General features: G+C 44.6%; 1 protein-coding gene across 1 annotated transcript in view; it reads left to right on the top strand.

Annotated features, from left to right (window-relative positions):
• The window catches only part of MTR (5-methyltetrahydrofolate-homocysteine methyltransferase), a 462707-nt gene that overhangs the window by 71231 nt on the left and 364951 nt on the right, over window positions 1-26525 (top strand). The window contains exons 7-8 of the mRNA XM_018563293.1: window positions 4397-4456; window positions 19457-19551. Of these exons, the coding sequence (XP_018418795.1) occupies window positions 4397-4456; window positions 19457-19551 (155 nt within the window). The remainder of the gene's footprint in view (window positions 1-4396; window positions 4457-19456; window positions 19552-26525) is intronic.

A 26525-nucleotide genomic window follows, 5' to 3' on the forward strand; every position in this document is an offset into this window, starting at 1 on the left:
ATAAAACCTTTGTTCAGCTCTACCTGCAGTAAGGCCTCGACAGCGGGGGGATCGGCCAGGGCGGATCTCAAATTGCCGCATTCATGCGTTGCTTGTGGCAGAGTGATGAAACCGGTATGAAAACCGTGGGAAAACCCGTCGCCCAAGAACACAGCCAACAATGGGTCAGGGTGAGCAGATAGCATGGAGACTAATACTTCCACGTCAACCCGGTTTAGTCATGGATTCTGGGAATTCTTGACAGTACAAGCAGATTTGGGGTGGGCCCTGAAACATCCAGAACAAATATGCAATAATCTGCACTGAGGGTAATTGCAAGACTTGAAGTTAAAATTGTTACATATCTGGGCTTTGCCCAGACACTGTATTGGCCTCCCTAATTTGTTGAATTGTGCCGAGGTTGCAGTGGGTGGATTAGGCACCAGTCCTGGTTGTCTGAGTGTCATGGCCGTATCTGCGGATATCGTTGTGGGACACCAGTCAGTCGTGTGCGCCGATGACTGGCATGAGGTACAGACTGGTGATTTTAACCCTGCGAAGTGACGGCAAAATAGCTCCGTGTCTATCCTACCCCAATTAGTGACAAACTGAAATTGAGCGAGCCCGGCCGCGGCTTTGGCAGAGAAAGCCCGGTGGTAATCATAGAAGGCATGCCCCCCATACTTATAAGCTAAATCAATTACAATATGTATGGATGCATCAAATTCCTCCCTCCGCCCCGGACTAGCTGAACATATCACGTCCCTGAAAGTCCCGAACGACAGTACGAACTCGGCAATGGACAACTTTCTGTTTTAACCTGGGGTCTCTGGCTTTCAGAATGACAGGCACGTCCCCGCATGCGTACGCCTTGTTGTCAGAGACGCCATGGGCAGCAATGAAAAGAGATGCCAGATTGACATCTTTGCCTTCCAAAATCTCTTTCCTGAGGTTAGCCGGAAGGAAATGAGCTGGTGAGATGTGGGGCGGAAAAGTGGTCATACCTGCCGGGGGGTGGGGGGGGCCCGTGGTGCTGACGCCAGGGATGATAATGGGGGTACCAGGGACATCCGGCACTACTGCCTCTGGGGTGACCACTGCCTGCCTTTCTAGCATGTCTGTTCGGTGCTGAAGTTCGTATAACGAAGCCGTGATGGTGTTTAAAGTTGCATGAATATGTGTCAACGAAGTGACCACAGTTTGCATGGACACCTGTTGAGAAGTGCCACTAGCGGCTGCCGCCGGAAACAATAACTTGAAAAGTTCTGCCTTCCTAGCTGTAGAAGAGTAGGGAATGCCCTTCTTCTGGAGCTCCAAGACAAGCTTGGGGATGGTCCATGCCCTTAGAGACGGGGCGCTTCCATGTTCAGAGCCCCTGCTAGGCGAAGCCTGATGAGAAGCCAAGTCCATGCTTTCTGACACGTGGGACATGACTGATACTCCTCACTGTAAAACATGAGAAATCGAGACATGACACCCCTATCTAAATCAGGTGGCCAGAATAACATTGTATATATACAATAACAATATTGACACCCTGGCATTTGTCAGATAATGCACCACTTCGCAGAGAAAGTTGTTGCAGTTACAAATGTTTAGACATACTTCTGTTTCTTTTTTTTTTTTGTATTGGTATGACACAACAAAGCATAGAAAAAAAAGGCAAATCTGACACATTCCTCGCAAAACTCCAAAAATGGACTGGACAAAATTATTGGCATACTATTTGGTAGCACAGCCCTTAAAAAAAATACAACTGTAATCAATCGCTTCCTGTCATCAATTATTTTCTTACACATCTCTGCAGGAATTTTGGACCTCTCTTCTTTCGCCAACTGCTCCAGGTCTCTCAGATTGGAAGGGTTCCTTTTCCCAACTGCTGTTTTGAGATCTCTCCACAGGAGCTCTATGGCAGTGCTCCCCAACCTTTTTATCGCCGCGGACCGGTCAACGTTTAATAATTTTACCGTGGCCCGCTGGGGAATGAGGACCACTGCTCTATGGGATTTGGATCTGGACTCATTGCTGGCCAGTCCAGTACTCTCCAGCGCTTTGTCTGAAATCACTTCTGGGTGCTTTTTGACGTGTGCTTTGACGGAGATCCAACTTTCTGACACTGGGCCTTACATTGCACCCTAGAATTCTTTGGTAGTCTTCAGATTTCATAATGCCATGCACACAGTCAAGACAACCAGTGTCTGAAGCAGCAAAGCAACCTCAAAACATCAGTCAGCCTCCACATGTTTGACTGTTGGGACTGTAGTTTTTTTTTCTTTTAAGGCCTCATTTCTTTTTCTGAAAACAGTAGAATGATGGGCTTTACCAAAAAGCTGTAATTTTGTTTAGTCTGTCCACAGCACATTCTCCCAAAATGATATTGACTTTCCCAGGTAAGTTTTGGCAAACTTCAATCCTGTTTTTTGTTATGTTTCCGTGTCAGCAGTGGGGTCCTCCAGGGTCTACTACCATAGCGTCCCTTTTTCATTGAGATGGCGACGTATAGTGCGAGCTGACACAGTTGTACCCTGTGCCTGAAGGTCAGCTTGAATTTGTCTAGAAGTTGATCCCAGGTCTTTATCCACCATTCGAACAATCCTTTGTTGCAATCTTTGATCAATTGTTCTCTTTCGTCCACGTCCAGGGAGATTGGCTACAGTGCCATGGGCTTTAAACTTCTTGACCATGTTGCACACAGTGGACACAGGAACATTAGGATCTCTGGAGATGGACTTATAACCTTGAGATTGTCCATGTTTTTCCACAAAAACTTGGAATGCAGTTATTTCTTGCAATTTGGAGAAGGTGCAATAATTTTCTCCAGTCCATTTTTGGAGTTTTGCGTGGAATGTGTCAGATTTGGATTTTTTTTCCCCTCCACTTTTATGTCATACCAATACAAACAAAAGAAATAAACATGAGAATGCCTAAACATTTGTTATTGGAACAATTTTCTGCGCAAGTGGTGCATTATCTGACAGAAATGCAGGGGTGCCAATATTTTTGGCCATGACTGTGTATATGTGTGTGTATGTATATGTACATACATTTATTGCGTTCAATTCTTTGATTTCCACACTCTTGCTAGCAAGGAAGTCCACCTCTTTGCAAATCATGTCATCATACCCAGAGGGCTTACTTTCGTAGGGTGCGAACAGAGGTTTTTTTTTTGTCTTGAAAATACTCCATTGGACAATCTTGGCCTTTCTTCAATCAGAACTTGAACAACATTTGGGCCTAATTATATGCAAGGGTCAAATATTGCCTTGGCTCGGAGACTCTTGGAATGGTGGCCTTGACTGCAAGCCATTATTTTAGTTTTGCATAAGATTAAGGTCATTCTTTTCAAAGTCCTTCCTTCTTACCGATTTGTAGTGTTCGTGGCTACAGTGCTTTTATTACTTTTGTTCCAAGCTGCTACTTGACAGGGATATGGCTTTTTTGTGGTTTGGGACTGATGAGAGGCTTCCATCTATCCACTCTGCCATAAAGGCCAGAACGGTGGGGGGCGGCAGTGATGGTTGTTCTTCTGGAACTTTGTCCCATCTCCACACAGGATCTTTGGGGCTCAGTCAGAGTGATAATCGGGTTCTTGGTCACCTCTCTTACTAAGGCCTTTCTCCCCCGATTGCTCAGTTTGGCCTGGCGACCAGCTCTTGGAAGAGTCCTGGTTGTGCCAAACTTCCTCCATTTGAGATTTATGGAGGCCGCTGTGCTCTTGGGAACCTTCAGTGCAGCAGACATGTATTTCTAGCCTTCCCCATATCTGTGCCTTGCAATAATCCTGTATCTGATCCCTGCAGGCAGTTCCTTTTAACCTCATGGCTTTTTCTCTGATACAGTATGCGTTGTCAGCTGTGAGGCCTTCTATAGAGAGGTGTGTGCCTTTCCAAATCATGTCCAATCAATTTAATTTACCACAGGGGGACTCCAATCAAGGTGTAGAAACATCTCGGCAACGATCAAGAGAAATGGGAGGCACCTGAGCTAAATTTCAAGTGATGTTGCAAAGGGTCTGAATACATATGCCAATGTGATATTTAAGTTTTTCCTTTTCCATACATTTGCAAACATTTCTAAAATTCTGTTTTCACTTTGTCATTATGGAGTACTGAGTGTTGATTATTGAGAAAAAACGATTTAAACAACTGTAGTATCAGGCTGTGACAGAACAAAATGGAAAAAAAAGTAAAGGGGGCCTGAATACTTTCTAAATGCACTGTAGATATATAGATATATTTTTGTATTGTTCTTTTTGTTAAACTTTAAAGGAAAACTATGGGGAGAGAAAAACAGTTTGTCCATAGCTCTCTTTTAAGGTAATAAAATAATAAATCTAACCCAAACCATTATAGATTATATGCGGACTGAACTTCTGCAAACTATATTCAACATTGCTTGTGCTTTTCCCTCCCTCCAGGCAGCTTTGTTTGCCATTCAGAATCTGTTTGAAGAGGATTACAAGCCTAAACCCATATTTGTAAGTAGAACGTTTCAGAAATCTGAATTATATATTTATTTCTTAACTAACTTTAAAATATTTGAAGTGCAAAACTTTCACAAAATTGAATTCTACAAAGACCCATCTCACTGCTCTCTCTACACTGCTACAGTAACATCTGTTACAGCTAGGGTTGCCACCTTTTCTTCAAGCGAAACCCGAACACTCTAGCGACACGTGGACATATTTTTTGGGGAGAAGGAGTCGTGGCTTATTCATATGTAATGGGCACCACCCATTAATATGTAAAAAACACAGTTGAGACTATTTTCAGTGGGGGGCCACTAGCCCCTATCTTAATTTTGGTTGCCCCTGTCTGCCTGACATCTTGTGTCCGGGTTCCTGGTTCCATGAAACCCGGACACAGCATTCAAAACCCGAACTGTCCGGGTGAATCCTGGACAGGTGGCAACTCTAGTTACAGCCCCCCCCCCATTGTCTGCAGAAGCTTTTCATACACATCTACCTTAATACAGTCTGTACCTGTCCAATGCTCTACACACACTACATTGCCGAAAGTATTGGGACACCTCTCCAAATAATTGGATTCAGGTGTTCCAATCACCCCCATGGTCGCAGGTGTAAACAATCAAGCACATAGGCATGCTGACTGCTTCTACAAAAATTTGTGTAAGAATGGGCTGCTCTCAGGAGCTCAGTGAATTCAAGCGTGGTACCGTGATAGGTTGCCACCTGTGCAATAAGTCCATCCCTGAAATTTCCTTGCTACTACATATTTGGTCAACTGTTAGTGGTATTATAGCAAAGTGGAAGCAACTGGGAACAACAGCAACTCAGCCACGAAGTGGTAGGCCACGTAAAAATGACAGAGCGGGGTCAGCGCATGCTGAAGCGCACAGTGCCCAGAAGTTGCCAACTGTCTGCAGAGTCAGTAGCTACAGGCCTCCAAACTTCATGTGGCCTTCAGATTAGCACAACAATAATGTGTAAAGAGCTTTATGGAATGGGTTTCCATGGCCGAGCAGCTGCATCCAAGCCTTACATCACCAAGTGCAATGCAAAGCGTCGGATGCAGTGGTGTAAAGCACGCTGCCACTGGACTCTAGAGAAGTGGGTACGTTTTTTCTGGATTGACAAATCACGCTTCTCTGTCTGGCAATCCGATGGACGTGTCTGGGTTTGGCTGTTGCTAGGAGAACGCTACTTGCCTGACTGTGTTGCGATTTATGATTATGGTGTGGGGTTGTTTTTGAAGGGTTGGGCTTTGCCCCTTAGTACCAGTGAAGGGAACTCTTAAGGCATCAGCATTCCAAGAGAGTTTGGACAATTCCATGCTCTCAACTTTGTGGGAACAGTTTGGGGATGGCTCCTTCCTGTTCCAACATGACTGTGCACCAGTGCACAAAGCAAGGTCCATAAAGACAGGGATGAGCGAGTTTGGGGTGGAGGAGCTTGATAGGCCTGCTGTAAGGGAATCCGCTGTTGCGTTCCATGCTGGAACGTGGCGGCAACGTGGGTCATGCTGCCCCCCCCCCCCCTTGCACTTCCGCGTCCAAGTTAAGAGGGGCTGGGAGTATTGCATGGCGTTCCACTATTGTGGAGTGTGCGCCCTGCAACTCCCTAACCCCACTGACGTACGGCCCATGTTCCAGGGCCCTAGGAGTGGAGCCAGAAGGGCTACCCCCAACGCCTCTCCTGAAATCCATAGCCAGCTGAGCATCTACTGGTTTAAACCGCAAGTGCCATATACTGGCTATTGGTTACAAGACTGTCCATTGACCTGTCACTCTGCTTGCTGGTTATAGGAGCAGCCCCTGCTGCACTTAATTTGAATGTGATTACCCTGCAACCTCCTATGGTTGCATGAACTGACTCTAAATAACATATGACTTGTGCTGAGGGAGGAAGATATTAGCTTGTGTTACTACTTTGCTCAGCTAGTCTCCAGAATTGCCCTATACGTACCTCTGGTCCGCCTGAGGTATACACCTGGGGGGGGTATGAAGTAATACCCTTCCGGCCTGTACTCCCGTTACCCTAAAACCCTCACATTACCTTCCTTGGCAAATGATGTCAGGACTTCAAACTCTAAGCCCCCAATAAAGTTCATGTGCGTGTAAAGGCAGGCGTCCCAATACTTTTGGCAATATACAGTATAGTGTGTGTGTGTGTGTGTGTGTGTATATATATGTGTGTATATATAATTCTTCTAGGTACACTTGCACACAGTTTTTGAAGAAACTCTACAGGTAGGTTGTTCCAAACATCTTTGAGAACTAACCACAGATTTTTCTGTGGATGTAGGCTGCCTCCAATCCTCTGTCTTTTTATGTAATTCCACACATACTTGATGTTGAGATAAGGGCTCTGTAGGGGCCAAACCATCACTTCCAGGACACCCAGCACTGCTTTGTCACTTTTGTGGTCCAGTTTTTCTTATACTTCCAAAATGCTGTGATTTGCCTGCCATGGTATAGACAAATCCCCCCAGCATCACCTAAAATTTCATAAAAAAAAAAACTATTTAGGATTAAGAATTAAGACTCACGAGCCCAAGTCCTGCAATGCAATTGCAAAAATGCTTTCATTTCCTCCTGACCTTGTCATTTTAACCATAGTGTGAAAGTGTGGGGGATGCTATATATAATTATGAAAGCCCGGTCATCAGTTTAGAGTTGGCCATGAATTTTGGCCCGATAATTATTGCTCTCGACACACACGGCGATACCTAACGTGTAAGAGTATCTGTAAGGAAAAAGCTTCCAGTTCCAACGCTTTTGAAAGCATCGAGGAAGTACGGGGATAGAAGGTCTTGAAAGCATTTGTAATAAACCAGAGTAAATTCGTCAGGACCAGGTGTTTTTCCAACATTGGTCTGGGCAATGGCTCGAGTAAGTTCATCTATGGTGAGAGGGTTATTCAAGGAAGAAATATCATCTTTCGAAAGACGAGGCATACCAGACTCATGCAGGAATGCGTCAATCATAGAAGTAAAGGATGGGTTCCGAAGGTCTCCAGAATCGGAGCTGAGATTATATAAGGACATATAATAAAGCCGAAAGGCTTCCACAATTTCGTCAGTCTTGGAAACCTTGGTAGGACCATGTGATTGAATATCCAGGATAAAGGTCCGTTCCCTTTGTGCTCGCAAGGCTCGGGCCAAAAGTCTCCCACATTTGTCCCCAATCTCGGAGAAGGTCAGTCTACATCTAGCGAGAGCGCATTTGGCTCTGAACAAGCAGAGTGACTTCGAATGCAGCCGTAGAGAAGAAAGCTTCCCTATAACAGATGACGCAAGTGTGCATTTGTGTTCCATTTCCAAGTCTTGGATATCGGTCAGTAGATCAGTTATCTGAGCGAGTTTACCTTTCTTAGTTTGCGAGCAATGTTTAATAAGGACCCCCCTGATGTAGGCTTTGTGAGCTTCCCAAAGAATCATGGGATCACAGTCTGGGGTTGAGTTCAAGGAAAAATAGGAACAAAGTTAAGAGAGAATGTCCTGAGAAACAGAACAAAGAAGCAGATCACCAGCACTCGGTAGTAAAGATGAATATGTCCTTTTTTTATTGGACAAAGACGTCACAGTGATCAGAAAAGCCGACGTTTCGGGACCGCGCAGGGTCCCTTCCTCAAGGCAGAAAGACGTCACGTCTTTCAGCCTTCAGAAAAAAGTTTCATCTTGTTTTGATTCAAATTTTGTGTTTATTTCGTTTTTCGGGATTTGGACAAAATTTGTTAGCGGTAGTCTGTACGAATGTTCATTTCCGTTTCATGTTCGTATCGTTCGTTTCATTGCAGCAAAGTGACATTAAAACCATTTTCTTTTTTTAATTATCACTTTGCTGCAATGAAAATTCATCCACAAACAGAAAATGCGTACAGACTACCGCTAACCAATTTCGTCCAGAAAACGAATTCTTCCGAAACGAATTGCACATGTCTACTGGACACACGGCTTAGGGTTAGTTCACACCATAAGCAGTGCATTCCAGTCCGACTCTGGCCAGAACGTACTGCCCGCATTGCGGCCGGCTCACTTTTTTGCCGAGCTGGAGGGGGCGTGGCGGGCCATTGAAGTGAATGGTGCCGTAGCCACGCCCTCCAGCTCCAATGCGATCGCCCGCACAGGATTGCAAGGCACATTGTACCTGCAGTGCGTTCAAAATAGTGCCCTGCGATCCCGTGCGGGCGATTGCATTGCGGCCGGGGGTCATGGCTACGGTGCCATTCACTTCAATGGCCCACCACACCCCTCCAGCCCAGCAAAAAGTGAGTCGGCCACAATGCGATGCAAGTGGTGTGAACAAGCCCTAAAATGGTACCAAGAACACGGCTGCAGGAGCAGCCATATTCTTTGTATAACCACTTACAGCGGAGGACGTAAATTTACGTCAACCCACGGGAAGGGGTTAAAAAAAACACACTCACGTAATGAAATAAACGCACATATCACACACTCATTAAAAAGAACACACTCTCACAGCTACTCGCGGCGGCCATCTTTAAAAACCTAATGTGCAGTGCAGACTCCCTGGGGACACCGGAGGCCCGTACAGAGCACCTAAGGTGAGGATATGAAGAGTACGGCCCCGACTTCCTCCGGTGCTGCGGGGGTCCGGCCCCCTCCACCTCCCACCAGGCACCTGTATGGCCGTCGGCCGATACACATGTAAGGTGATCGGGCCCCTAAGGCTGCCCGGGCCCCTTACATGACTATCGGCGGTACTCCCCTGACGGCGGCCCTGTATGTAGGTCAGTGTCGTACGAGGAACATGTCTATTCTCATATAGGATTAGTGAGGATTGGAAAAGAAGGTATAGTCTCTGACGGTAAGATGGAGAATACGCCAAACATCTATGAGATGGTGCAGTCTTAGGCAATTACGAATGCGTCGAATGGCTGAGTAGGATGAATGAGAGGATCCAGAACCAAGTTAAAATCTCCTCCAACCACCAATACCCCCTTGTGATTGTAGCTTGGTGATCTAAGATGCGTTCCTAAAAGGAAATCTGGTTAGTATTGGGGAGGTATAGGTTGGCAAAGGTACAAAGTTGGCTACCTAAAGTCCCCTTGACAAATGGAGCTCGCCCCTCTGGACAAAACCACGTGTCCACAAGTTTCCAATTCGAGTTGCAGCTAAATAGAGTACTAACCCCCTTAGTTTTGGAGTCAGGAGAGGAGCAGTGGTATGCATAGAGATAACAGTTATTGTGGAACCTGGGGATTTTGTCCAATCTAAAATTTGTCTCCTGCACAAAAAATGTCCGCACGTCTCCGTCTGAGTTCCTGTAGAACGGGTCTCAAACTCAATTTACTCAGGGGTCACTGGACAAATATTTTAGTCCCGTGGGGGCTGCGACTATATATGGTACCAGTGTTTAATGTCTGCACATGTTACGTGCGGCAACTGTCACCCATTCGAGTTAATGATCAGGTGACAACCGCTGCATGTAAACGCCTGCACACCGCATGTAATTATATGTGAAAGAATTACATGCAGTTAGGAATCAATCACTCTTGTTTTTGTAACTGCATGTAATCGTATCACATACGATTACATGCGGTATGCAGGCGTGTACATGCAGCGGCTGTCATTTGATCATTACCGTGAATGGGCGACAGTTGCTGCATGTACACGCTAGATTAGGGATTCCTGTGCAGGAAAACGCAAGTTTGTGACACAGGAATCCCTAATCGCACAGGAGATATAGGTTTGAATGGGGCCTAATACACACACACAACCAACCAACCCCCCCACAGAAATAAAGTTATACTCTCCCCCCCTGTTCCAAGCCCCCCCACACAAATAAAATACCCCCCCCCTCTCTAACCCCCACACATACATAATAAAGTTCCCCCTCCCTCCCAAGCCCACAGCACACATAATAATAAAACTTTCCCCCCTCACCTGCTTTCATCTTTGCAGGGCACATCATTCCCTGGTGATCTAGTGGTGATTAGTAAAGTCTAGTGCAAACCTTACTAATCATCTGTTCGGCCTAAGCTCAGAACTGTCAGAGCTTCGGCCGGAGCTGACAGGAGCAGCTCTGCGTTCTGCATCCGACAGATGTAGCTGCTCCGCCAGTCAGGTACGTGGTCTGTGACCGTGTGCCCGACTTGTCAGCTGGCTGCATGGGCCGGAGTTGCCTCGTGGGTCGGTGCTTTTAAAAACCCTTCCGTAGTATCATGGACCTCTTCTCAGGTGTGTTTAAGCCCTTTACATTGAGGGAGATTATCAAATTATTCCTGATAGGAGACTTAACGAGAGGGAGTATTTTCCAGAATATAGGCGGAGGTAAACCACCAAAACACTAGAGGATGTTACCCCAGAACCCAGGGGACAGAGTAGGATAAAAAGAGAGATATAGTAGATAGAGGGAAAGAGAGTAGGTGGAAGGAAAGAGAGGAGAGGAAAAAAAATATAGGGGAAAAGATCAGAGTAGGCAAGAGAATGTAAAATCAGAAAGGAAGAACAACCAAGTGAGGCTAAACAAGAATACTTCAAAATAAACTACTCCAGGCAAACAACCACTGGTGTGTTAAAGGCCTAGTGGGGGGTAGCCTAAAGTTAGGGATACGGAGTCCTGGAGCGACTCTATGCTTAGACTTGAATAGATGTTAACGACATCACATTGAACAGCATCAACTATGGAAGAACTCTACAAAAAACACATTTGCATACTGAGATGAAGAGACATAGTAATAAAGCAAAAATACTAATGTATGAGCTAAAACTCAGAGGGCATGAGAAACCAATAACAGGATAAGCACTGCCTAGAGGATTCCCAATGTATCCGTATGTCAGTTATTCCAAGTACACGGAGGAAATAAAAACAATTTCAACTATCAAATGAGGGAGAGAACTCCCTCGGCTGGTAACAGTAGTGCAAAGAGGGCAATGGTAACTTACTTAATGGCTGGGTATAGCTAGATAGGTAGGCTTCCTCAGATCTTGTTTCCCTCTTCACCAAATATCACTGGAGAAAAATCATAAGTGCAATACATGGTGACCTTGAGGATGTTAATGTGGATTTCCAAGAAAACCCTTGGGTAAGGGCTACACCGGCAGTGCTGAATGGGGATACAAAAAGTAGTGGCATTCTAATCTTCCATTCTTCCCATGGAGATGTCTACTTGTACAGTGGCAATAGGGGGTGGTTCTGAGAGGTCATATCCCCGGTGGGTGCCCACTAAGGAAAAGAAAAAAAATATATATATTTAATTAAAATCAACCTGCGGAATCTTCGGGACCCCAAAAAAGAGAAGAATCTCCTGGAGAGTCAAACCTCTCCCCTGGCGAAGGAGCCCAGAGAAGGGACGACTCCCCACAATTCCCTCAATTCACCCTGACGGTTATACTAAGATATCAGCCGTTGGCAAACAATGTGTCAAGACATATATCTTTTGAGAGTGCACAGGGCCGTCCAGGTCCCGGATCACAATCTCAGGACAGTGTTATGGTGCAAACTAGGCGGATGTAGGCCCAGAAGACCACTGTGCACAGTCAATACAGCAGCAAATGTAAAAGACATTAAACTTCAATCAAACTGGTTAGAGTCCACGAGATATCTGGGATCCAGATGTGGGTCTTGTTCCTTGTGTGGTATCACGGAATCTTCGGTAATCTCTGCCACAAGAGTAACGACGGGAAGAAATGGGAGCCTCAGGGCTGTTCCCTCAGAAGGGATCGATCCCAATCCCAACCCAGCTGCAGCATCCTGGGCTTCGATCTCTGACACAAAATCAGAAGAATAAAGCTGCAGACCAGTGCTCTCCCACCTGGTAACCCCCACCCCCCAACCTCTTGTTGGCTTTCGAAGCCAGAAGTCTGCAGATCACATGAGCCCTGCTGGGCCCCTAACAGCGGGGGGTCTGCACATTGGGCACTGAGATAATCCAGTACACGTCTGCTGTTTCCCTCCATTTTAGCCTCCCCAGAACAAAGGACACATGGGGGTGAGGTTAGTTGCTCAGCAACAGCCTATGTACTCCCCTCTCATGCCACCTCCTCCCAGGACCTTTGGAAGTTTTTGGTGGGCAGCCTGCATGCTTATTCTACTCTTTGACTGGCAGACTAGAAGCTGCGCTGAGGCCGGTCTCTGGCTGCGTATTCAAAGGAATAGGGGCTTAACCCTGCCTGTTCTGCTCCACTGCTGCTGTGAGGTCTGCTGGGATTCCTAGTCCCTCCCTGTTGTAGGCTGCTGAGGTCTGGTGAGACTTGTTTTTCCCCTCTGTTGTCTGCCGTTACTGGATATACTCCTACTGTGCCTTGATACCTGTTGGATTACTTCTTGCTGCACCTCTGACCCCTGGATTACTTGCATTATGACTCTGGACTTATTCCTTCCTGTGCCCGTTGCCTACCTTCTGGTTTGACCCTCCCATCGTCCTGCAACCCCCCCCAGAATAGAACCCCGGCCTCTGTACCTCACTTTGTATACCTGAATTCCCCAATAAACACCCTACACGCTGGGTTCCGTGTGATTTGCCTCTGTGTATTAACTCTCAGAGCCTGCACACCATGAACACAATGAGGGCCCCACAATACCATAATTGGACTGTGATCAGGCTACAGGAGAAGGCCAGGGAGTTGGGGCTCAGGTACAAAGGACTTTCTAAGGAACAGCTGGTCAGGTTGCTAGAGGAAGCCGGCCAGCAGGGAGAGCTGGGTGCTGACATTGTTCGATCACAACCCAGGGAAGAGGTTCCTGTGCTCCCGGATCCTGCCAATAAAAGCCCCTGGGTTCTCTGCTATGAGGAAGAGATGGCCATTCTGGGGAAGGATGCTACAACAGAAAGGAAACTTGCAGCAATTGAGAAGGCACAAAACAGACAGCAAGAATGGGAAGCAGCAAACACTCGTGCTGCTGTCCCTGCGGTGAGGGAGGCCCCAAGGCTTTCCCGCAAAGACTTTAATCCCTTCCACGAAAATATGGGGGATGTGGAAGGGTTCTTCCAGGACTTTGAGCACCAGTGTGAACCAATGGAGGTTCCACCCGCAGACTGGACTCGCTACATGGCGGGGATGCTAGATGGAGGAGCGGCTGAGGCCTACAGAAAGAGAAGGAACTATAATGATATCCGGAGAGCAGTGCTGGAATATTATGCTGTGTCACTGGATGCCTATCATGCACAGTTCAGAAGCACACCTTGTCTGTGTGGGAATTCCTTTAAAATGTATGCACACAAAATATCTCTAACGTTTTGCTGGTGGCTGAAAGGGGAAACGCGATCTATTCAGAGCAAATTTATGCAAGTTATTTTAAAAGAACAGTTCCTGTACAAATGCCCCTCTGAGATTCGACAGTGGGTGTGAGAGCGGAAACCAGCCACCCGGCAGGTTTTCCAGCGTGCTTGGAAGACGAAAGTCGTACGACCTCACAGTAGAATTGGTCGCACGCTGCCCATACACCTGCCGATTATCGTACGATCGCCCGCGATTGTCGTACGATAATCGGCAGGTGTATGGGCACCTTTAGTGTATGTGTATATTAGGCCCCATTCACACCTACAGTATATTTCAGGTGTGATTTTAGAGATTCCTGTGTCAGGAACTTGCGTTTTTCATGCAGCAGGAATCCCTAATCTGCCGTTTACAAGCGGCAACAATCATAAGATACAGTTAAATAATTAATCTTATATAATCCCTAATAATATATATATGCATATATATATTTCTGTGTGTATTTATTGCTTGATTTTTCGCTTGCCTGAAATCTTTTATCAGACACTTTTACTGTAACCCCACATTAGCAGTCTCTCCTTTAACTGTTAGGCTTCTTTCACAAAGCTAACTTAATCTGAGCAGTTGTGCCGGAGGCACAGGTATTGACCAAAAGGGATACTGCATTTTAAAAACTCAGGGTGAGCACTTGTAGCATGGAGAGTTGTATAAACTGCAGTAGCCATTCTGTAGAGAGATGTGGACAGAGAGCAATCCTCTTCCACCATAATTTGAACATCCAAGAAATAAACACTTTTCTGATCACAATGCATAATGAGACTAGGCTTTCTCGTGTTCCAGACCATATCATCAATGTAGCGCTACCAAAATGCCACATTGGCCAGAAAAGGGACAAATGAGTCCTCCGAAAAGAGGTCTGCCTCATCCCCCCAGGTGCAGGTTCACGTGAGATGGTGCACAACAGGTCCCCATTGCCGCGCCCTGCACCTGGAAGTAATTGGATTCCCCAAACATGAAGACATTGTGTTTAAAATATACTCAAGGTGATCTAGGATAAAATTGTTATCACCAGAGGATTTAGGACGTTCTCCCAGAAACCTTCGTACAGTCGCTAGTTCTTGCTAATCAACCACTGGATCACCAGGGAATGTGCAGGTGATGGGCCTTTGTCTTTTATTTTGTGTGGGGGAGGGGGGTGGGTTTGTATTCTGCATTCGTGTGTGTGTGTGTGGGTGGAGTTGTATTTGTTTGTGAATAAATGTGTGAATCTGTTGGTCCTCTAGGCAGCGCATTGAGAAACCTGGCCTTGGGTCAGCAGGAGTAAATCCAGTCCTGCTTGTAGACATAAGCAAGGTATCAGATTCAATTGGTCTCATTTGAATCTCAATACAACGTAAAGAGTGTTTAAAGAAGAACTATGGGGTTAGGGTTTTTCCCCATAGTTCTCCTAAGGGTAACGGGAGGACACAAACTAGCGACAATTCTGTCTGGATCCACCCAGCTGCGTAAGTGACAGCTGTACCCGCCCCCTCCCCCGTCCGTTCCGCCAGTCAGCGCTAGACGATCCGAGTGACAGTCACGGCTCTCTGCACGGATAGATCGAGAAGTAAGAGAGCGCCGGTATGTGTTCGCTCACTTCCCGATCTACTGAGCCGACCTGTGACAGTTTCATTGTCACAGGTCGGCTCAGATTATGAGGCTGAGTGAAAATCACTTGCCTCATAATTCTCCTTTTTATATATGGCATCTGATCAGTTTTGTTCTGTAGGAAAAGGATTTTGGCTGGATATATATGTCAGCCATTTTGTTCATCCTTTAGGCGTAGCTTAGCTTGTATAGTATGATAGAGGATTTGTATTGTAATATGAAGCAACTTGTTGTTAAATTAATTCCATATAGAAAAGACCTGACAACACACGCATATCTCACACCCATTAAAAAACGCACACAGATATCACACTACTTTAAACAACGCAAACACTTTTGGGGGCATGCGAGGAGCGGATGATGATGTCTCCCTTTTGACACCGCTTCGCTTCTCCTTGACAATCAGGGAAGGGGGGGAGTTAGCGTGTCACCTTTGGTTCACATTGTCACCTCTGGCTCACATTGTCACCTCCGACAATTGTTTTCTTATTCCCCTTTTATTTCCCCTCTCTTCTTTCTACCATTGTGCGCTGCAGTTTCAACCACTATATGCCTTGCTATATTATATTAACTGGTTGATGTGACATCTTGATTCACTCTACACTATTGGAATTTACTATTGTCGTTTTTGTTTTGGCTACTTTCCATATGTTGTTTGTACCCTCAGTATAATTATTGAACTGTCTTGTAAAATTAATAAACATATTGAACATAAAAAAGCACACACAAACATACGCACATCACACAAACACACGCACATCACACAAACACACGCACATCACACAAACACACGCACATCACACAAACACATAATTAAAAGTTATTGAAAGAATTGCCTCTTCTCCTGCTTGCCTGTTTTGCAGGGAGGGGGCTGCATCCCTGGGGTCCAGTGGGGCACTCATGGATTATCCTGGGGTTCCAGTGGAGGGTGAGTATGATCTGCAATTTTGGCTGATGCAGACCATTCTAATCGCTCCTTCTTGTGAGTGGCGGCACCACAAGGGAGCACTGAGTATAGTCCACATCAGCAAGAGATGCAGATCATACTGATCCTCCACTGGACCACAATAGGATGATTTTCATTTAATATATTGCCGATTTCAGCAATGTATTAAATAGGATCCGGGCACTTTCCAGGTTTAAAGATTAGCGCGACCATCTTTCAAAACGTAATGATGCCCTAACCCGTGGGGACGCCGGAGGCCCAAGCGGAGCCACCAAGGGGAGTACCTGGAGTGTACGGGCAATATTTGTAAATGTTACTTGTTGACTAGCAATAAGGCCTCACTCACATCTACCAAGTAGATGCAATTTGAAATTCTTACAGCAGGAATTCCAAATCTTCCACTTACAAGCAGTAGCTGTTGCCAGTTAAAGTTAATGATCAAGTGACAGTGGCTGCATTTGAAAGTGGCAGAACACTGTCACACTGCATGGAATCATATGTGATACGATTACATTTGGTTGAGAATCAATCACTATCCCTGGATGTGCGATTGATGTGTCCAAGGATAGTGATTGATTCCTAATCGCATGTAATCGGATCACATATGATTACATGCAGTGTGTCGGCATTCTACCATTTTCAAATGTGGCAGCCATCACCCGTTCATTTACTTGAACAGGTGACAGCTGCCACTTGTAAACAAGAGATTTTGAATTCCTGCTTAAAGGAGAACTATGAGGCAAGTGATAATCACTCAGCCTCATAGTTCTAGCCGACCTGTGGCAATGAAACTGTCACAGGTCGGCTCAATGGATCGGGAAGTGAGCGAACACGCTCGCTCACTTCTCGATCTATCTCTGCAGAGAGCCGTGACTGTCACGGATTCCCCCACCTCCCCTGTCCGATCCTCCAGCGCTGACTGGCGGAACGGACGGGGAGGGGGCGGGCACAGCTGGCTCTGCCTCTAGATAGGCGGAGCCAGCTGTCAATCCCGCAGCTGGGTGGATCTCGTCAATAATGTCGGGATCTGCCCCGGCTGCGGCGTCTGTGTGACGGGAGGACGCTAGTTTATGTCCTCCCGTTACCCTTGGGAGAACTGTGGGGTAAAGCCCTGACCCCATAGTTCTTTAAGGAAATCCCAAGTTCCAGCCTCAGAAATTCCAAATCAGACCTACTTGGTAGGTGTGAATGAAGGCTAAATTATGTATTGGGCCTCTTCTTGTTTTTTATTTTTTTTTATTTACTATAGTGATCCTAGATCTCAATTTTATTACAGTAATCTGAGTGGAATCTATAGCAGTTTATTGATCTATTTAGGTGTAGGGTCACTTGCCATATACACTTGTGCTCATAAGTTTACATACCCAGAATTTATGATTTCCTGGCCATTTGTCAGAGACTATGAATGATAACACGAAAACCTTTCTGTCACTCATGGGTAGTGTTTGGCTGAAGCCATTTATTATCAATCAACTGTGTTTACTCTTTTCCAATCATAATGACAACAGAAACTACCCAAATGACCCTGATCTAAAGTTTACATACCCCAGTTCGGTGTGTTGCCCCCTTTAACATCAATGACAGCTTGAAGTCTTTTGTGGTATGTGTGGATGAGGCTCCTTATCTTCTCAGATGGTAAAGCTGCCCATTCTTCCTGGCAAAAAGCCTCCAGGTACTGTATATTCTTGGGCTGTCTTGCATGAACTGCACGTTTTGAGATCACCCCAGAGTGGCTCAATGATATTGAGGTCAGGAGACTGAGATGGCCACTCCAGAACCTTCACTTTATTCTGCTGTAGCCAATGACAGGTCGACTTGGCCTTGTGTTTAGGATCATTGTCATGTTGGAATGTCCAAGTACGTCCCATGCGCAGCTTCCGGGCTGATGCATGCAAATTGTCCTCCAGTATCTTTTGATAACATACTGCATTCATCGTGCCATCAATTCTGACCAACTTTCCTGTGCCTTTGTAGCTCACACATCCCCAAAACATCAGCGATCCACCTCCGTGTTTCACAGTAGGAATGGTGTACTTTTCATCATAGGCCTTGTTGACTCCTCTCCAAATGTAGCGTTTATGGTTGTGGCCGAAAAGCTCAATTTTGGTCTCATCACTCCAAATGACTTTGTGCCAGAAGGTTTGAGGCTTGTCTCTGTGCTGTTTGGCGTATTGTAAGCGGGATACTTTGTGGAATTTGCGTAGTAATGGCTTTCTTCTGGCGACTCGACCATGCAGCCCATCTTCAAGTGCCCCCTTATTGTGCATCTTGCAACAGTCGCACCACATGTTTTCAGAGTGTCCTGTATTTCACCTGAAGTTATTTGTGGGTTTTTCTTTGCATCCCGAATAATTTTCCTGGCAGTTGTGGCTGACAGTTTAGTTGGTCTACCTGACCGTGGTTTGATTTCAACAGAACCCCTCATGGTCCACTTCTTGATTAGAGTTTGAACACTGCTGATTGGCATTCTCAATTCCTTGGATATCTTTTTATATCCCTTTCCTGTTCTATACAGTTCAACTTCCTTTTCCCGCAGGTCCTTTGACAATTCTATGCTTTCCCCATGACTCAGAATCCAGACACGTCAGTGCAAGGGTTTGTCAGGAGGTCAGAAACTCATTGGCCTTTTATACACACACACTGATTGCATGCAAACAGATCACAGGTGAGGATGGTTCCCTTTAATAGCCATTCACGACCCTTTGTGTCAACCTGTGTGCATGTTATCAGGCCGAAATCACCAGGGTATGTCAACTCTTGATCAGGGTCATTTGGGTAGTTTCTGTTGTCATTATGATTGGAAAAGAGTAAACACAGTTGATTGATAATAAATGGCTTCAGCCAAACACTACCCATGAGTGACAAGTTTTCGTGTTATCATTCATATTCTCTGAAAAATGGCCAGGAAATCATAAATTCTGCCATGGTATGTAAACTTATGAGCACAACTGTATAAACCATAGTTAATCATTTTGGAAAATTAAATTTGCTGGTTTGAAACATCACGATGGTCTTTTATAAAAATTAAAAACAAATTAAATTGAGTTTTGTGTGTTGTCTATGTGTGTGTTGTCTATGCACAACATAATGTTCCTTAACGCACCACAAAAGGCTGAAAGTGTTAATTCAGCTTTTAGGGTTCAGATATGGGGAGAGATAATTGTTAGGATATTACTTGTTGCTTTATACTTGTGTTGTGACATGCTTTTCCTGTACATTTTTTTCTCTCGCCTTGTTATAGGTTTCAGGAACCATTGTAGACAAAAGTGGGCGAACTCTTTCTGGTCAGACAGGGGAAGCTTTTGTAATTAGTACATCACACGCTGCTCCACTGTGGTAAGAGGACCAGTACTCTGTTATGACGTTCCTATAATAAAACTGAACAGTTAGGGTTGTTGCCCACAGCAGTCTGTTAAATGTAACTTTATTTTTGTAAACTGCCTATAAAAAATTACATCTGTATTTTGCCATAGGTTAGATCTCCATATTTTCTATCCCTTATTTTTCTAAGGGAGGCCTATTATATTTAGCAATTGTTTTTCAAGTAATGGATCCAAATCAGAAAATATACATTACCTAGCAAAGTATTTCTTTACATTTTTGTCCAAACACCTATACAGTAGTCATCTTTCGGGTGTCTCACCAGTCAGTCATAAATTTCACCAGTCAGCATGACTGGACTATAGCCTTGCAATTTGTTAAAATTTTTACGGACAGATAGAGAATGTATTGTCACACACAGAATTTCACCCATTTGATCTCACTCATGTTCACCAGTATGAGGTGAATTTCACTTATTCATTTTGTGAGTTTATTCATTCACATCCAGACTGAGCGCAACGAATTAGCATCACTACACACGATTACTAAATCACAGATTGTTGCAGCTAGTCCATTGTTCAGAGCACAATTATACTCTAGCACAGCTCTTGCCATTATTCTACACCTGCAGTCCCTTCCCTACAGGAATTGTTGTACTTTATATACTGTATGTGCCTATGTCCATTGGAGATGGGGTTCTTTTTCACTTAAGCGGGCTAGCTTAGCCTTGCATGAAAACCACATGTAAGAAGTGGACTGTTTTCTTCAATACATGAATTTTTTTGCGGCCCTCCCTCTCTCCCATACCAGGCCACATGTCCTCGGTACTGGGAGGATACTTTTCCAGGAAAATTGTAGAAATGTCACCAGCACACCAGTCCTATTAAGATAGCAAAAGCTTCATTTATTGAAGTTTTTTGTCATATGAAGCTTTTGCTATCTTAATAGGACTGGTGTGCTGGTGACATTTCTACAATTTTGCTGACATTTGCGGCGCCATCCGCGGTCACTGCGAGCACCCCCCACTACAAGGGACATATCGGTAAGGAGTGCGACAAGGAGAGTACTCACGATACTTTTCCAGGGTCGCCCCTGAAAAAGCACCTTATCCCCGTGCCGATGGGGACAAGAGCCTCTTCCTCACAAGCCCTGGGGCATTGGTTGTGGGGGGTTACTCACAACAGGGTACCCAGATGCGGCCCCCCCCCTTGTGAATGAGTAAGGGGTACTTGTACCCCTACCCACTCACTAAAAAGTTTAAGTAAATTGTAAAAAAAAAACCTGACTTTTGGAAAAAATCCTTTTTATTTGAAAAAAAAACCACAACAAAGGATTTTTGACAAGTCCTTTATTGTAAAAATAAATAAATGTATCCATTGATCCATTGGTCAGGTGCAAGCCTTTAGCCAAATAGGGCTTCACAAGGCGTAAAGCATTGTGGGGCATTCGGCGGGCAGACACACAAACTAGCAATGTTCGAATCGAACTCGCATTTGGCTCGAACATTGAGCCCATCGCTACTTCTGAGCAGTAAATGCCAAAAAAGAAATCATGCAATATTTTATATTTACCTTTTAATAAAAACATTTTTTTTTTAAATCCGATCATTTTTATTGAAAATGTTTGCAAAGAAAAACATAAAACAAACCGTGAGGAACCAAAAATACAGCCATGACACACCGTAAGAAGCCATGAGCAAACACTGATGCGCAAACACGGATACACATGTCTTATAGTATAAAACGCACACAGGTCTCGTATAAAAGCACAGACAACAATAGTAGCAGATAGCCATGTGTATTCACAATAGCAGTAATAAAAGAACAAGATCAGCTGATAACAATCATGTGGCACGGTAATTTAGCCATTGGGACCAAATTGAGGAAAACGTGTTGTTAAGCCTACTCCGCTGATAGGATTATTGTTTATGAACGTATAACATATCTAATTCAGCTATCCATTCTGAGAGTGAGGTGGGGAAGCTTATATCCATTTACGTGTAAGGAGTCTCCTAGCAGTAAATAAAGCTCTGTGGAGGGCCACTCTTATGAGTAGACACTATATAGAAGAATCTAATCCTCCTAGGAGGTAAGTGAGTGGTGAAATGACAATGGAGACATTGAATCCGGAATTAAGTGTGGATATTATTTGACTCCAATGTCTTACCAGCTTAGGGCATCTCCACAGAAGATGCATCAGAGAACCTTGGTGAAAGCCACATTTCAGACCAGATGGATCAACATGAACACCTATACAAACCAAAAATTCGGGTGTGCGATATGATCTATGTAAAATGAAAAGTTGTGCAAGTCTGTGTGTAGCAGAGAGGGGGACAGTGTGTAATACATTCTCCCAGAGCTCATCAGAGATGGACCCAATGTTCACCTGTCCCTATTGCTGCTCATGAAATGTGAGTTACATTCCTTCACTCACGTGAGGAGTGAACCAGTGCATCTAAGACTTGAAAGGAACAAATGGACAATGGGGACACCCCAAACTGGGAGGAGAGAGCATGCATAACCTGAAGATATTGGATATTCTTAAGTGAAATTGCGAAGTCAAGTGTGTGAAGGAGCAAAGAGAACCCCCGACTTACAGTTGAGCAAAATAACATATCCATGCCTGTCTCCAACTGTCCAAGCCCTTTACCTTAAACAATTCAGGACACTCATTGTTCCAAAGCAGGGTATATATGGTACAACCAGCAATATTTAGAATGCCCTTTGCAGCATCCCACACACTACCCAATAAATGAAACTGTTGCCAAGTAATAAAGAAAAAAGAAAATGTCTTGGTGTATAAATTGGTTTCCAAAGAGTTTAGTGGATCTGAACCATTAAATAAATAGGTAAGTTAGCCAATTGACGATGGTAGAGCATCTTCATGGCCCCATCCAGGGAGGTGTTGTTGCTGGGAAGCTAACCATTAGAGCCAACGGTTAGGGAGAGCTAAACCCCCTAGATTCTTTGGTCTTTTGCAAAACTTCAAATCTGATACGAGCCTGTTTTCTGTTTCCAGATCAGATCTCTAAAGATGCTTTTAATTTGTTCAAACATTTTTGGGGGGATCCAAGCTGGGGAGTTATGCAGAGCATACAATAGTTGGGGAGTCCACACCATTTTAATGAGGTTGACTCTACCTACAACTGAAAGGGGAAGTTTTAAGCCAGGTTGTCCATTGAAGTTTACATAGCAAGGGTAACAGATTAATATCAATGTATACATCTAAACAAGGAGAAAGTTGAATCCCTAAGTATGTAAGACAGGAGCAGTGGGATAATGAGCAACATTTTTTAGATTTTTCCCAGTTAACAGCCAATCATGAAAAACATGCAAATTGAAATAAGTGAGACATAACTGCACGCAACAAGGCTTGTGTGTCAGCCAAGAAGAGAACAGTGCTGTCCGCATATAGAGCAAATTTTTCCTCTTCCCTACCTTGTCTGAAACTTACAATATCTGGGGAGGTCCTAATCAGCGCGGCCAATGGTTCAATAGCCATAGCAAGGGGGGGGAGAGGACAGCCCTGTCTGGTGCCTCTATATAGTAAAGATTTTGGGGGTAGGGAGTTATTGACCTTCACAGATGCAAAATGAGTAAAGTATAAGAGATGGATCCAATTGCAAAATTGAGGTCCAAATCCAACAATGGAAAGAACAGTCCATAGATAACGCCGTTCAAAACTGTCAAAGGCTTTTGCAATGTCCAAAGCCAACAAAGCCCTATTACCAGTATTGTCAATGGGTATTTGCATATTCATATATACCCTACGAATATTGACAGCAGTGGACTTATTTGGAATGAATCCTGATTGGTCTGTGTGAATAAGGGATGAGATTTTAGAAGACAATCTGTTTGCTAAAACCTTGGCCAGTATTTTAACGTCATTATTAAGGTGAGGGATTGGTCGGTATGATTCAGGAAGAAGGGGGTCCTTATTTTTTTCGGGTTAAACAATAATAGTAGCATCATACATGGAGAGTGGAAGATGGCCCACCGATAAAGCCTCATTAAAGGCCTGAAAAGAGTGGAAAATATAGAACTTTTATAATTCTTATAAACCTCTATGGGGAGGCTGTCAGGGCCAGGAAATTTTCCATTAGAAAAGCTATTAATCATCTTCTCTATCTCTGCATGAGTGATCAGTGCCTCCAAATCAGAACAGTCAGACACATAATGCAGGCAAAGAAATCTGAGATAAATGGTTACCTAGTTCCAAATCCGAATACCTAGCTCCAGACGAATACAGTTTAGTGTAAAACTGGGAAAATGCCTTAAGGATACATAGTTTATCAGAGGGAATGTTATTATCAGAACCCTTAATGGAGCCTATAAATGTGACAGACTGCTGTAATCTAGCTAGCTGAGCTAAAAGATTGCCAGTCGAATCTCCCTCAGCCCTATAGAACTCTTTTTTAAAGAGATTTTTGTTTAATCAGATTTTCCAAAGTTTACATGGCAGTAGACCAGTTCTTGTCAATAAGAGCAGAAGGTTCATTAATATATGCCACTTCAGAGTTCGCCACTGCCTGGCGGCCATCATTTTCCTGATGTCTAGATTTAGTTTTAATGGTACTGACACGCTAAATAAACACCCCCCTCATAAAAGTTTTTAAAGTGCCCCATAGAATTAACAAAGGAGCATAAGGCAAGTTTACGGATAAAAAGGAAGAAATGTCATCCTCCAATGCCGCGTTATCTGTAAGTAATGTCAACCAAAAATGATTTAAATGTCATTGGGCCAAGGACAGCCAGCGATCAAAGGAGAGTTGAACATACAACAGAGTGTCAGAGTGGTCTGACAGGCTTCTGGGTTGAATGGCAATAGTGGAAATAAAAGGTAGGGTTTTGGATGTACCAAGTGCATAATCTGCACAGAACATCATATTGGGGGTTTTAGAGTGACAAGTAAATCAGTTGGGTGCAAAATACGCCAAATATCCACTAGACCCAACTTCCCGCAGAGCTTGGCAAATGCCCTCAGGGAGGTTCCTCCCCCAGCATTAGGGAATTTATCAACAGTTTGGTTTATACAATTATTAGTCCCCAAGCACCAAGACGGGGAGGGGGAGTTTATCTGGCAAATAATTGGCAAGTTCTTTAAGCACGGCATTGGACTATGGGGGAGGTATGTGAACAGCAGCATTAACACATTCTTTATTAGATAACAATGTAGAAATACAAATCTACCCACAGTATCTGCTTTTACCTGCCTGCAGGAGAATGGAACATTTTAGTGAACAAGTACAGAAACTCCCCTTGCATATGTGGAGAAGCAAGAATGAAAAGCCTGTTGGCAGAATCTGTGTTCTAACAGTTTACACATATCCAAATTAGTATGCGTCTCCTGTAAGCAGATAATTGAGGGCTTATATGTACAGTAAGTAAATATTCAAATACCGAGCAACGCTTTGTTGCGTCACCTAAGCCCCTTACATTCCACGAGACAAACCCTATAGGGTAAGCAGACATTGTAAGAGAACAAAAGAAAAGAATTGTGGTGCATGGTGCAAATGTACTAATAATGAGAACAAAAAACATAGCTACATAGGTTGTCCACAGAAAATGAGAGGATCAAATCTCGAGTAAGGTACAAGTTCGACAAACAATGCAAACAATATGCTGAGAACAGGGCCATAGACCATCGCAAGCCAATGAAATGCAGAAAATAAAAAAAGACAGTCCACACAGGAGAGTAACTGGGGGTCAAATATACCTCACATACAGGGGCGTAACTAGAAATCACAGGGCCCCATAGCAAAAAATTTGTAGAGGGGCCGCCCCAACCCGCACCCCCGCTGGTGCCTGAACTACAGCATATATTATTATTATACAATATGATTAAATGCAGTTTGCAATAGATCACTGTCCCTGAATGCAGGATACGTACATCCAGAGACAGTGATCTATTGAAAACTGCATTTAATCATATCACGCACATTATGTGCGGACTGCCGCTTACAGATATGGCCGCTATCACCTGGTCATTAATTTCAGTGGGTACAGCAGCCACATTTAAGTGGGACACCTGACATTCCTGTCACAAGAATCTGTATGTTTCTGCTGCAGGAATGCCAGAACGTCATGTGTAACGAGGCCTAATTCTTTTACAGTGCCACCAATAAAGCTGGGAAAATGGGATTTACAATTACACAAGGGTGGTTCAAATTATAACTTAAAATACCACAGGGGTTCATCATTTGTAACCCCACTTTCCCCGGCTTCACTGGTGTGGCAGTGTCATTTTAAGTTATAATTACACAGCCACACCACAGAAGGATTACACAGTGCAATATAACGCACTTTCCCTCATTTCTTTGGCTTGGCGGTGTAAATACAACTAAAAAAAACAGTTACACCAGTGAAGCTGGGAAAAGTGGTGTTACAAAGTGGGTGCAGTGTGGGTGGTGTAGGTGCACAGTATGAGCAGTGTGGGTGGCAGTGTGGGTGGGTGCACAGAGTGGGTGTCAGTGTGGGTGAGTGCACAGAGGGTGAGAGTAGGTGCACAGAGAGGGTGCCAGTGGGCGGGTACAAAGGGTGGGTGCACAGGGTTGGAAGTGTGGGTGGGTGCACAGAGTGGGTGGCAGTGTGGGTGGGTGCACAGAGTGGGTGGCAGTGTGAGTGGGTGGCAGTGTGGGAGGGTGCTCAGAGAGGGTGACAATGGGCAAATACAAAGAGTGGGCAGTGTGGATGCACAGCATCTCACCTCTCTTCCTGTGGCCAATTCTAAGGGCTTGTTCACACCATATACAGTGCGTTCCAGTGTGGTTAGCTGCTGGAATGCACTGTATGGATTTTTTCTGATCGCACTGGACCGCAACAAGGCACTAATGTGCCACTGCGAGCAGGGGGGGGTGGCGGGGGTGCCATTGACTTTAGTGCACTACCACACCCCTTCCTGCTCCAGCACGCACAGGGGAGTTTTTTATGCGATAGTGCGTTCCAGCAGCTAACCGCACTAAAACGCACTGTATATGGTGTGAACAAGCC

Source organism: Nanorana parkeri, unplaced genomic scaffold (assembly GCF_000935625.1).
Source record: "Nanorana parkeri isolate BGI_ZX_2015 unplaced genomic scaffold, ASM93562v1 scaffold650, whole genome shotgun sequence".
Taxonomy (NCBI): domain Eukaryota; kingdom Metazoa; phylum Chordata; class Amphibia; order Anura; family Dicroglossidae; genus Nanorana; species Nanorana parkeri.